Raw genomic sequence first — 14,030 nt, forward strand, 5'->3', positions numbered from 1 at the left:
CAGAACCTCGCCCAAGAAGCTTTTTCAAAAATAATTGCTTTCCAGGTAGTAGTTCCATCATCAAAGACACAATGATTGTAATAGGGCCTATTTATTCTCTACATCATATGATTTCATCATTTTAACAGCTTAAAACCAAATCGAATAAAATATGGTACAATTTTCAGATTTTTTTAAACAGTGATACAAAAGGGAAGAATAAATAGTATAGTAAATCAAATGGTATAAATATGATGCAGACCAAGGTGGATGCACGCATGCACACACATATAGAAACATATGATCTCCCTCCATAATAGAATAGAACAGAATAGTACAGGAGGAGAAGAACTACTTTTCTGAGGGAGCAGAAAGGAGGAACACACATGCTGTAAGGTGGAGATTTGGTGGCTGGTGGTGCAGAGCACTGATATACTGATCACTGTGACCGGGACTTCTTGCTGCAACAAGCTGTCCCCTCTCTGGCAGACGATGGAGAGAGAAACAGGAGGGGGCAGAGGCTCAGAGAGAGGCAGAGAGAAAGGGCTGGGATGGCTGAAAGGAATGGAAATAGGAGCTGAAGAAGGGCTGAGCGGGAGGAGGACAGACGGAAAGAGAGAATGAGGCCAGATAAATCTCAGTGGCTGGATCTGCAAGCTGTTTGGAGGCTGCTCTGACACACATGTTGCTAGTCAGCAGCAGAGAAAGACAGAGAGAGGAGAGGAGGGAGAGCGAGGGAGGCAGGAGTAGTAAAACTGCTCAGTAGCTTGTCTGTGTGCTTGCCTGGTTGCTGTCACTTTGCAGCAGTGGCAGACATATGAGTGTTTGGCATAGAGTGCAGCAGCAGCGCACACACACACACACACACGCAGAGTGAGAGGGAGAGGCTGGAATGGCAGACATGCCACTGTTTGGCAGGTGAAACAAGGTTAGCACAGAGAAACGAGATGGATAGCCTCTGAATAGAAAGCTGAGAAATCAATTGGCATTTTTTCTCTGCTTTTGGTGAAAAGAAAGGAGATAGACTCGTAGGAGAAAGGAGTAGCTTACACTTACAATTCAATATTGCATTGCATTGCCCAAAATCAAATCTCTCTCCAGTGGCGGAGCTGATGGCGTGCAGTGAGGGGAAATGTGGCAGCTAATATGGCAATTGCCCAGGTCCAATTTCTTGGGAGGTTGCTTTTCTCCCCGCCAGTAATATTTTCAGGCAACATAGCATTTTGACAACAATTATTCATACTTTCCTCTTTCTTTTACTCCTCACGACCCAGTATGCATATTGATTTTGTCCTAGTTGCTGATCTTTACTACTGCTGCATGCAAAAAGCCTAGCTATGTTGCCTCTAACTGTTACTTATTGATTGCTTTTGGAATCTCTTTAAGTCATGTATGTAACTATCAGGAGCCTGTTAGTTGTAGTGAGCTTTTACTTGTTTGCCACAGAGAGAAAGTTAGGGGTGCATGAAGCCTTGAAACGCCCCTCTGAGATTGCGAGGTGCCATTGATGGTAAAGGACGTGGCGCGCTGTATACTGTGTGTGTGTGTGTGTGTGTGTGTGTGTGTGTGAGGGTGTGTGTGAGGGTGGGTGGGTAGATTCAACAGAGTGAAAGGGTTTGTTGTAACAGTAAATGACTGTTCTGGCCTCCACACAGTGCTGGTCGATGGTCCAATTACTCTTAAATGTGTTTGCTTAGACATCACTTGAAGCCCCCAAGGTCTAAGTGTGTGTGCGTGTGTGTGTGTGTGTGTGTGTGTGTGTGTGTGTGTGTGTGTGTGTGTGTGTGTGTGTGTGTGTGTGTGTGTCTATCTGTGTTTAGTATGGGTTTGTATCAGGTAGTGGGTTTTAGGGTGGGGAGATGATCAGAGTATAACCCCTTGCTCGCTCTCTCTCTCTCTCTCTCTCTCTCTCTCTCTCTCTCTCTCTCTCTTTCTCTCTCTCCAGTGTGTATGCTATAGGTGCTATAGGTGTGTGTGTGTGTGTGAGAGAGAGAGTGTTCTACACATACAGCAAAGTATAGCCAAAGTATTGATGTGGAACCCGCAATCTCTCCGTCGTTATTTTTTTTCTTCTGCACACCCAAAACATGTCATTCATCATTATATTGATCAGTGCAGAAGTGTGAAAATACCTGAATCTCCTGTTCAAAGCTTCTTTCGAGACATCTTCACCACATACGTCACTTAAAGAAAGCTGGGCAAATTATTACACAGGTTAAAAAAAATCACTGAACATAAATCTTGGCCGCAAAGTTTGGAAATAGCTAAATAGATTGCGCCTAAGTTAATGTAAACAAATGGCTAGGGGAAACAATGAGCAGTGTGAGCGACATAAAGCCATGATGAAATCATAACGTCCTGCTGGGAAATATACAAAATCTCACTCATCATTTCACTAGAATGCCAGCATCTGCTGTTAGTGAGAGTGATATGAATAAATCAACACTTATTCATTGCATATTGTTTATTGGAATATCTGTTGGTTGTTACAGATGCAGCAATGATTCCCCCTGAGAGCCACATAAAACATTAAAGCCACCATTTAACAATGCTACATGCTGGATTTTTTCTGTTTATTGTCATTATATCCGTTGTAATGACGAGTTCTTAATGATACAAAAAAAGGACCACAAATGATGATCGTGAAAACATTTCAATATCCCAAAGTGTTTCTTGATGACTTCAGAGTCATCAGTACAGTCTTGATTTTTTTTTTCTCTCTTTTTTTCATTTTTAGCTTTGGGAGAGTTACTCATTTTTACAAACACTGAACTTTATCAGTCACAGGATCTTCTCCTCAAGTTGTGATGCTTTAACTTTGGTGGGATTTCTGAAGTTGCTGGAAAGCTGTCAACACATGATAGCAAGTTGCATAACCATAACTATATTAGCATGGATGCTGGTAACACAGGCTTCCTGTGCCGAGGTACTGTAGCTCAGCATGTCAAGACATAGCAGGGAAGCTATTTACAGCTCACTGGTCTTTTGCCACAATTTGGAAATCTATGTAATTTCCCTTGTCTATGATGAGCTGAGTTAGCTTAGCATAGCAAAACATAGCAGGACACCGTGCTAGAGTTCATTGGGCTGTGTTGTTTTGGTTTAGCTTCAGTTATCCCAGCAACCAAGTGTGTGTGTGTGTGTGTGTGTGTGTGTCCATGTGTGTGTTTGTGTGCGTGTGAGAGAGAGAGACTGTCTAGTTGGCATGTGTATTATGGAGTGTTTGCGTGAAGAATGAGTTTTGCTTCACCTCTGTATGCCATTTACCACAGTTTTTTTTTCCTCATGTTGTTGTTTTAACTAAAAGTAAGAACCATTTTACACTTTATTGTTTTGGCTATTGGGAATAAACAGCTTAAGTGCATACATGCCAGAACTAAATTGCAATTTGTGATATGGACCCTGATGGATGTGCATGCATGAGTGCTGCAGCTGCCCTGTTGGGGCTGGGTATTAGGATTTAAATTGCTTTAAAGCTTTATTAATTGATCTTTCTAACTTTTTTGGTTTGTTTTATCATTCATATCACAAAGATCCAGTATATAGAAGTAACATCTTTCCTGTGGAGGAGTTCAGTGTGGTTATGGCTAACTAAGAGGCTTCAGTCTTTCATTTCAAAAGTGCCATACACTTGTTAGTTTCAGTGCAAGTTCTCAGTCCAGAGGCTCTTAGTTAATGTGTTTCATGCTTCTAATGAAAAACATTTGAGTGGATGATAATGATCATAATCTCTGATTAGTTAATAAAATTCATTCCATGTCAGTATTGTCCTAGAACAGCTTGTTTAATCTGATTATTTGGCCAAAGTATACTCACTCACTGAAGAGGAATATACTCTGTCTGTCCTGTGAGTGTGCTGTGTGTGGTACGCCCCGTCTGACTAACACTGATGGCGTGATGCCACTTTGAATATTCCAGTGTGTCTGAATATCATCAGGCGGAGCTGGGCCCTGGCACATCAGCCTCCAGCACTTCATTTATTTCGACATTTTTTTCTGGAGCCATGTATTGTTAAAAGAGTGCAGTCAATTTGTGGTAACCATTAGAAAAACACAAGTCATTTTAGCTATTTCTTTTTTCTTTCTTTTTTACCCAAACACACACACTCGCTAGTTCATTAAATAGCTGCTCTCCAAGTATGGCACTCATCATTGTGCCCTTAAGTTTGTTATGTTGGGAGCACTGTGCGTGTGTGTGTGTGTGTGTGTGTGTGTGTGATGAGATGAAGGAGAGAATTCAGACAAAGTTACAGAAACACTGACACAGCGAGAAGGGACCGAGAGAAAGAGAAAGGATGCAACGCAATGAAAGAACGAATGAATTTTTCAGAGGAAAAATGAGTGAGCAGAAAGAGAGCAGTAAGTGAGCGACAAAGGGAGGTAAAGAATGACAAAAAGCCTAGGCATTATACAGATAGGAAGAATGGCATTATGGGATGCTAATGGCAGTGTCGTGAAGCCGCAGTCCACATCGTCACCCAACTAGACGCCAGTTCATTCAGTTACGTGTGTGTGTGTGTGAGCATACACACACACACACACACACACACACTGAACACAAATTCACATTCACATTCACATACACAGCATAGTCATTTCATACTGGCGGGGGGAAATGAGCCTTTATCTGGAGCTGTGAAGATAAGGAGAGGCACCTCTGCTAGCCAGGCTGCCATTTTAGCTCCTGATCTTGTGTGTAAGCACACACATATGCACATACACACACATACAGTACACACTTGCAGGCCTGTACTAAGACTCCCCTGTTGTAGGAAGTCAAAACAATATAAATTTGGAGTGGAAATATTGATATTCAGATTGTGTAGCATAAGCAATTTTGTTGTAATATTGCAGAGAGCTGTCTTCCTTTTCATTTTCACTTATTGCTTTTCTCTCTCCGGTCTCTCACTTTCCTTTGTCTCTTGTGATTATGAAAGAAAAACCCATGCACAACTGTATGCTGGCATGGAAAAATAATTTAGCTAGCTAAATGAGCTAAATGTTACAAGGATATCAACTAATTTATGACTTTTATCGACCCCTGTCAGCGACAAAGGTTTTGCAGCAACATGAATATGTCTGTGGCATGGCTTGCAGTATAGAAATGTCAAGGAATATAAAAGATTTTGTTCACTTGTGACAAAAAAAAAGTTTTAGTCTTAGGTGTAACAGAAAAACAGTGAAGTAATCATCATTGGTAGACATAGCTATTGATCAAAAAATCCATTTACCCCCATATAAATGATCACTTTGTACTATGGCACAGTAAAATAGTACTTCATGTGCCTTTAGTCCATAAACTGTGTGTGTGTGTGTGTGTGTGTGTGTGTGTGTGTGTGTGTGTGTGTGCGTGCGTGCGTGCGTGTGTGTGTGCGTGCGTGCGTGTGTGTGTGCGTGGGTGTCCGCGTGCGTGTGTGTGAGTGTGGGTGTGCGTTTGTGTGTGTGTGTGTGTGCCTAGGTATTTGCCAGTTGATATCAAAAGCAGCTTGGCCATGATTGACAGCCTCAGACTCGGGCTCTGCGGTGCTGATTGATGCTTCTCCTCATCTTATTGATTTATGTTTAAACACTGTGGGAAATGCATGAGAAACTTCGTAGCAGCCCTTGCAGAAAGTTCATGGTGAAGTCTCTCTAGGTTTATATATTTCATACGCCTAAGTCTCTTAAATTGGAGCAATCTAGCTCAGGGATTTAACACTGCACTCAAAGATACAATGGGGATGTTTGACATTGACTGGTAGCTGGTCTGACAGGCACCAGGGACCTACATGGTTTTCAAAATATGCTTTTATAAGTGTATCTATGCAGTGGAGCAGAGTCAGGTATAAGTGCCTTGCTGAAGGGCAAAAGGCAATGGGTAACAATTCAAATCAGTATATGTCAAGTTTAACTTTACTTATTTCTTTTTTCCCCAGCCATCAAACATTTCTATAAGCCTCACAAAAGCCATGAATGAAGCAGAACAGACTATATTCATACAGTATATGCTCACAAATAGCAGCAACCATGGCTCTGTGTCATACAGCTGAACATGCCAGTGCAGACTTAATATGCAGTGCAATGCTAAAGCAAATATGATTGCTAAGGTGTGCATACATTTAACTGTTGATTTGGTTTTCCTCAAGGTTTTGTCACAAATAACCAGGCTCACTATCATGAGACTGGGTCAAGTTTGCAGGAAGTAAACAACTCAGTGGGCTGACAGGGGAGCACTGTTCTATAACACCACTTCAATTTGCATTTGCCATGCTTTATTTATCTCCTCCTGCTTTGACTTTTCAATCAAACAGTTCCCCTGCTCCCACCAAATCAAGAATTCTGGTCTCAGTACTGCATCTCCAGTCACAAAACTTTCTGTAGAGGAGACTTAGAATGAATTAGATTAACTAAATAAATATTTGTTGTATATATAGTGGTGTTATGAACCCACTCACCAGGATAAAATGTTGCCATTTTATATTCCTGCACACCAAAAAAATGTGTTTAAATGTGTCTCTGCACCAAAAATATGTTGCATATCAATATGACTTGCAGAAAGGTAAAATTCCAGCATGTTTTCCTGGCGACTGGGCTGACATTGATTCATAGCTATTGGGAAAACAACTTGAGAAATAAAGCAACACTTTGTATTTCTCTGACAGCCTATCTTTTGTAGATGCATAATCCTTTATTGTCCACCAGTTTAGTTTTTATAACCTGTTCCTTACTTGATCCTGCACTGTTCTAACACTTTACCTGCAGTTACAAATTAAAATCACAAAATCAACATTCTAACAATAAATAATAAAGCCTGCACCCATTAGAGTTAATTTAACACTTGAGTATTTTGAACTCCTGCCCCAGAACCATATCAGCTCACTGAGTGGACAAACAACTCAACCAACACTTGCTTAATTACAATAATTGTCACCCAAAAATTGTATTTACACTGGAAGATTTGCTGCGTGTGTTTGTGTGCTCACATGAAGATGTGCTCTTGTGGGTATGATTCTGCTCAACTACATGCATTTACATTTGCGCTTTTTGTGTTCGCTTACAAAAGCATATTTTCCATGATATTTATGACCAACCTTTGTGCATAGTTTGTTATTGTGTTGACGCCAACCTGTGTGTTCACTCATGTGCACTGTACATGCATTCTCTTGTGAGTCTTTTTCCCCTTAGCACCTGTGCGTGTGTGTGCACCCACAGGAGCGCTTATAGCGTCACGCACTGTGTATGTTTGCTGACATGGGTAGATTCCTGTATCCTTGCGCTGGGGTCAGTTTTGTATGTAATGAGGCGGTGTCCTGGTGCTGCTGGCCTCCCACACTATCTCTGGGTGGCGATCGGCTGCACCACTAATGTTTTATCGATTAGACACGCTCACGTTTTTACAAGCACTTAGAGCAGCTGCTGTGCTGTAAATTCACCTTTTATAAGTGCCTCTCATCATCTCCTCTCACCATCTATCAGTTCTCCTCTTATGTGTGTGCGTGTGTGAGAGGTAGTGTGTGTACTACTCTCTCTGCCTCTCTCTCTCTCTCTCTCTCTCTCTCTCTCTCTTGTTCATGTTATCTCTCACTCTCTTGCATATGTCCTTTCTATCTCTCTTTTGTGTGTCCTTTCTCTCTTGTCTTTCACCTATCTCCTATCTGAGGTTTTAGAGTATTGGGCAGTGGAGAATTCAATTAGACAGTATTAAAGGGCACGGGCACACACATGCATGGTAGTAATACGGAATGGCCGCATCTTATGTGCAGCATATGTGTGCATATGGTTGGCCATATAAACGCACACACATTCACAATCTAGATGATCAAGGGCTGTGCGAATGGGGACTTTAGTGGGGAAACTATTGTGCTGGAGTAATCTGGTTTTGAAGGGTAGTTTCTGACCGAGAGAGAGAGAGCGACAGATAGGGAGAAAGAGCGAACTAAAAAGAGCAACCAAAGCCTGACAATTACCTCTGTGTTCTGAAATAAAGGTTAGTTGGTTCATCTTCAGAGAAAGAAGGCTTCAGAGATGTAGCAGTTTACAAATGCCGCTGTGTTTTGAGAATGTGCTAAAATACAGGGAGAATGAAAATTAGGGATTGAGAATTGTGTGTGTGTGTGTGTGAATGTGTGTGTGTGTGTGTGTGTGTGTGTGTGTGTGTGTGTGTGTGTGTGTGTGTGTGTGCGTGTGGGAGATAAAGATGGAGTGCTGAGAGACTCTGTCACAGATTTCAGCTCCACATCTCCCCCTGCAGGCTGAAACAGGAATAGTGAATGTTTCAACCTCATACTATCTCATTGTGTGTGTCTTTCAAATTACAACCTTAGAAAATACTAAACTAAATAATAATAATAAACATGTGATGGTATTGTATTGCAAATCCTTATGAAAACCAAGCAGCCTGAAGGTGAATATTTCTCACTGGCAAGCTTACTATAGCAACTTGATTTTTGTTTCTGTTCCCTGCACCCACATGAGGAATGTCTTTCTCCGTGTTATGCGCAATAAATACAAGTCTGGATTGCACACAGCTAATATTAGTTTCTAATGTGGTTGCCAACAGAGGGAGGCCCGCTGCAGTATCAGAATTAAAAAGACAAGCTATTCCCTTTTGAACAAACATTTTTAAATAAATACCAGATTTTGCAGAACATGTTCATGTTTTTTTTTTTTTTTAAAGAGTGTAGTATTCCCCAGCTGCTCACTGCTCAGCTACAGTTGTTTGTTAGCACAGTGGGCGGCTCGGCAGCTGATTGAGCTAATACAAATCCATGCTCCTGACTGGGCCAAGAACTGAGTCCTTCAATCAGAGCAATATTTCACACAGTAAGAGATGTTGACAAATGGCAGCAGATAGAAAAGAAGCCAGTTCAGCAAGGCTTTGCTCAAAGTTTTGGGTCCCAGACAGGAATTGATGAGAGTTGACAGAGAATTGTATATTCACCTGTAACTTTAATATTTTAGATAGGATATTCCATATTCCCCCGATTTCCATATTCGACTACTTCCCTGGTGTGAGCAGCCCATGTCATGCTGTGTGTGTGTGTGTGTGTGTGTGTGTGTGTGTGTGTGTGTGTGTGTGTGTGTGTGTGTGTGTGTGTGTGGACAGCTAAATCTCCCTTTAAGTTTTTTTTTTTTTTGGTGCACAGCCTCTCTCTACGGGGAAACCGACCCAGTTTGATCTTTTAAGCTAAAAACAATATTTTATTGAAAGCAGTTCACAGATGAAGAAAATATGGCTTGGGACTTTAATAATGTGATCCCAGAGAGACAACTAGAAGGTGATGATGCAATTTGATGGACAAGTGGAGTTTGGGAATGGACTCATAAAGTTCCTTTGACATAAAAACAACAGAATCACTTTTGATCACAGGTGTGTTTGCATATGCTGTTCCTATATGCCTTTCTTATAAATATGTTTCCCCTGTATTGATGTGCTTTTATTTTTCCATCTGTATTTGTATGGGAGTCCTGTGTATGAAGCGCACACTCACAGCTTGTCCCCAGTGTGCTCTCCTCTGTCTGCCTGAATTTTGTTTCCTTCCCTGTGAAAGCCAAAGATTGAAAAATCAACCCTGTGCCTATATGTTTATTGCAAATCTAATGCTCTTTTTTTGTTGTTGTTTTTCTGTGTGTATGTACACGCGTGCACATTACAGCTGGCAACATGGGACCCAGTTCATGGCTTGAACGGCACACTAACAGACAGGAAATTGGAAAACAACATGAGAGGGGTGGTGCTTCGAGTAGTCACTGTTCTGGTGAGTATAGCCGAAAACATCTATGTTTGTCTCTGTGTTCTGTGGAAGGGGGATTTACCTTTGTTTTTTTACTAGATTCTGGTTTCCAGCTGTCCCTGCAACAGTATGCAGACAAGTGGCCCAGTTTCTGAACGCTCACAAGGAAAAGGGTTAGCCAGCCTTGGAATTCAAAGGTTTTAACACAACAGCAGCATCAAGTGTCAGATTATTGTCTCATTTGACCTGTTTCAGTGGTCACTGTTTGGGAATTTTCTTGCCATTCAACCCCAAAGACTCAAAGAGGGAGTGTTGTGACTACTTCTGCCATGTCAGACTTCAGTCCTTCACTCCACTAGAAACCCATTCCTGTATCTATCTATCTGCCTGTCATTCACGTCTCTGTGGAGATGAAGAGAAGGATAGTTTGAGGGCTTGTGCGAGGGAAGGACAGAAAGAATAAAAGTGGCAGACAAACACTGACGAGGCAGAGGACAAAATGTTGAGAGGGGCAGAAGAGGCAGAGAAAGCGATGGACAAAGAAACTGAAACAAGGTGAGCCGAGTTACAGACCAGACTATCATTTAATTTACTTCCATTTTGAGGGCTATTTGATAGAGGCTGCTGGAGTCTCCATGATAGCAAAATTCCAGCTCTCTCTGTCTTGCCTGCAGCGTCGATTTGAGTACGTCCCATGAGTGCTTTAAAGATTCACTGCTGTAAATTCTTCATATCCCGTCTTTGAAGTAAGAAAGAGAAGAGAGAGATAATGCTAGACATCTTTGTGGCTATCTCTCTTTCTTACTCTTAATTTTTTTTTTCAGTGTGTGATGTTCATCATAGTCGAGGAGATGGCCATATAAGACAGGGTTTTTGAACATTGCAACATTTTTCCCATCACTGGTATTGGGGAGGGTATCAGTGCACCTCCATATGTCCTCTCTCTTTTTTTATTTTTAGTTTTAGTTTTTAATTTTATTTTTATTTTTTTCTGTCTCTATCTCATCTACCCTTTCTTAACTTTCTCTCAGCTCTAACTCTGTGTTCTTTGCCTCTGGCTGTGTGTTACCTCAGTTGACTGACACCTCTTCTAGAGGGCCTCCAGACAGTAATAGTGTGAAGTGTCCAGAGTGTTGCCTTAGTGTTCTGTTTTGTATGTGAGAATGGTTGGAGGCACAGTCTAAGTGTATGTGTGTGTGTGTGTGTGTGTGTGTGTGTGTGTGTGTGTGTGTGTGTGTGTGTGTGTGTGTGTGTGTGTGTGTGTGTGTGTGTGTGTGTGTGTGTGTGTGTGTGTGTGTGTGTGTGTGTGTGGTGTGTGCACGATGCGAAGGTTTCTAAAGGGGCTACTGGAACAGATTGTTCTGTGTTGCCCTTGGCTTTTCCTGTTCTGATATAGCTAAGCTGTGTTCTGTCTGCAAGGTGCAATGCTCTTACACCATGCAAAGCAGTTTTGTCGCTCTATATTATCCACAAGAAAACAGGAGCATATAGGCCCACGGACACACACACACATTAATATGTGAGTGAAGGCTTTCGATCTAACAAGTCAACCAGACTCGTGTCCATTGGATTTTTAACGATTAGTTAATTGCCAATGAGATCACAGCCCTATTAGGGCCAGTGACTCTAAATCAATGCTATTGATTAGTTGGGACTATATTGATTATTAAATGGATGCTGCTAAGGCACAGCTACATCACTATAATTATTTGGTCACGGCCCTTTACAGGGCTGTAAGTGCCACCATTTTGGTTGCAAATGTGACCAAAATGGAAATTTAATTAAATTTGGGTTGCCTACCTACAAATGATAATGTTGATATCATTTTTTGAGCAAGTTATTTGGAGTAAATATGGCAACCCTACTTTGACTTTCTTTACCTCAAAGCTGTTTTTGTTTTAACGTGGCTAAACTCAGACCTCCACTCTGAAGCATTCTCTCACAAGACAGATTTCTACAAGCTCTGCTATCCAGATAGTTGATAACTGTTTCTTTTCCAGGCTGCTGCTGTTTTAAAGGCAGTCTTTATTTTTTAATATGGGTAAGAATCTCAACTGATCTCCACACTTGGTTTCACTTGGCATTAGTGCTGTTCCACAAGGCAAAGGGAAGGAGCTTAGCTCATGTTGTATCTCATCCACTCTGTCTCCAATGAGCAGCCCCCCTGCAGACAGGGCCTTCTCAATCTGACAGGGCCTCCTGTTGTGAGAACCAAAGTGAAACGTACGACTCCAGACTGCTTGAGTGTATTTCTAACAATGTGTGCTGGACAGCAACTTGACACTTCTGAACTGTCATATGAAATTGCAATCAAGACTAAAAGACTTGACATTCTGATATTCTGAACTCTCTAATCTAGTTTGATGCAACCAGTCAGCTTTCTATCTGTAACAGATTAGCTGAGATGTTAAGTTTGAAAGAGAGGATTAATGTCATTTGGTTATTTTATGTATTCTGTTATGTTTATTTTATGTTTCTTTTTTCTGTACCTGGATATCCTCAATATTAAATTGTCCTGATTTTTCAAAGAAATTCTGCTCTTTAAGTTAACTTTTTTTCCTAAGGTTTTCAGGCTAAAAACACCAGTACTGCTATGTAAAAAAAGCTCATTTTGATATTTGTTGTTCACAAGAATTAGGACCTCAGCTTCCTGGGCTTTCATTGCCGTTAATGCCTTGTGGTCAGTCCCACTGTGCAAAGTGTCCCCAGTCTCTCATAAATGGAAGTGATGTGCCTTTCAGACACTTTACACTGTGGGAAGAAAACCTGGAGACTGCCATCGTCTTGTACTTGAATCACTTGTCAAGGGAGTAGTAGAGCTGAAGATTGATCTGTTGAGCACTAATCTACACCATTTACTGGGCGAATATTACATTACAAATCCCCATCTGCATCAAACAGAGCCTCTGATGGAAATTAATTTTGAAACTATATGAAACCAAATCTACCACAGAGACGGGCAGCATTATTCTAACTACATTTTACCTCATTTTCACCGGCAAATCTACGGTGTCTTTTGAAAAAGCTGCACTGAAAATCAGCACATGGCTCAGTGACTCCCAATGTTCCTTCACAGAGCTCTTCAGATGGCATCTCTACATATTCGTGGAAAATTGCTGTTCCCATTGCTGTTCGCTGTCTCCAGAAATACCCGAGCAGCGCAGAGAACATATGCAATGCTTCCAGTCAAGAGGAGACCAGGGATGAATGTGTGCCTGTGGAATTAGTGCAAGAAAAAGGGAAAAGAGGAGGGAATATTGGAAATGGAGGGCTGGGAGGAAGCAGGGGAGGCTGGATGGATGGATGTAGAGAGGTAGGGGGGGATAAGAAGCATGTGTTTTGGAAAAGGGTGAGAAGGTGCTGTGTGGAAAGATAACAACTGGTTTATTTCACAGCTGGGGAGTGGCAGGAGACAGAGAGAGACTGCAGAAACAGAAAGAAGTGAGGCAGAGGGAGAGATATAGGCCTCTATATGTTCTGTTCCTTAAGGGGATAAAATACCTAACATGCTTACAGGACTTACAAACAGACCCACTCTGTAAAGGTGTGTGTGCATGCACACACACCTTTACAGAGGTGTACATGTACAGCTTTGTGCCTGTTATTGATTTCTGCCATGATTGTGTGTGAGAGGGTACAGCTGAAATGAATGTGTGGGTGGGTGGGTGTGCATGGGTTAGTGGGTGGGTATCTGCATCCACGTGCCACATTCCTGTGCATGTGCATGACTGTATGTGTGAGTGTTTTCCTGTGTGTATATATATATAACAGAGCCCATTTAAGTGGAAGGCAATCAATGCAACATAAGCTTGAGCTATCAGTGGAAAAAATAACAGGGAAAAATGTAGGGTGGAAAAACAGGAGGGAGAAAAGACCCCTCCATTGATCAATTGAAGGCTTGGGTATTGGATGCCGAGGTTATGGAATGAGAGTCTGTTTTCTCAAAGAACAGCTGAGTTTTCGTACTCTGCACTCTCAGTAGCATGTGACGCCTCTTATTTTATAAAACCTTTGCAAAAGCATTCACAGCATGGTGAACATGTGATATTTTCCTTGGCTGATTGACAGATTGAGAGGAGAGAGAAGACTGAGTTACCTGTCTGATGCATAATAGTCTAAGAAGTTCCAGGGTAAGGACATTCTGAGAGAATTCAGCCAGGACTGAACTGACTCTTTTCAAACCTTCTTTTTACTTATACTCTACACTTTTTATGCTGTCTTTATTCTCAGATACTGGCATATTAATGCAAAGTTGTTTTTCTTGGAATCCTGGCCGTGACACCAGGTGTGATGGAAAAGATCAAGCTTCTGGTCAACTGACAGGGTGAAGGAGATCTCA

At 41.6% G+C, this 14,030-nt stretch overlaps 1 protein-coding gene across 1 annotated transcript in view; it reads left to right on the plus strand.

The window, feature by feature from the left end:
* grid2 (glutamate receptor, ionotropic, delta 2) overlaps positions 1–14,030 on the plus strand; it is a 607,933-nt gene that overhangs the window by 463,158 nt on the left and 130,745 nt on the right. The window contains exon 9 of the mRNA XM_030061028.1: positions 9,614–9,715. Within this exon, the coding sequence (XP_029916888.1) occupies positions 9,614–9,715 (102 nt within the window). The remainder of the gene's footprint in view (positions 1–9,613; positions 9,716–14,030) is intronic.

Source organism: Myripristis murdjan, chromosome 9 (genome assembly GCF_902150065.1).
Source record: "Myripristis murdjan chromosome 9, fMyrMur1.1, whole genome shotgun sequence".
Classification (NCBI taxonomy): domain Eukaryota; kingdom Metazoa; phylum Chordata; class Actinopteri; order Holocentriformes; family Holocentridae; genus Myripristis; species Myripristis murdjan.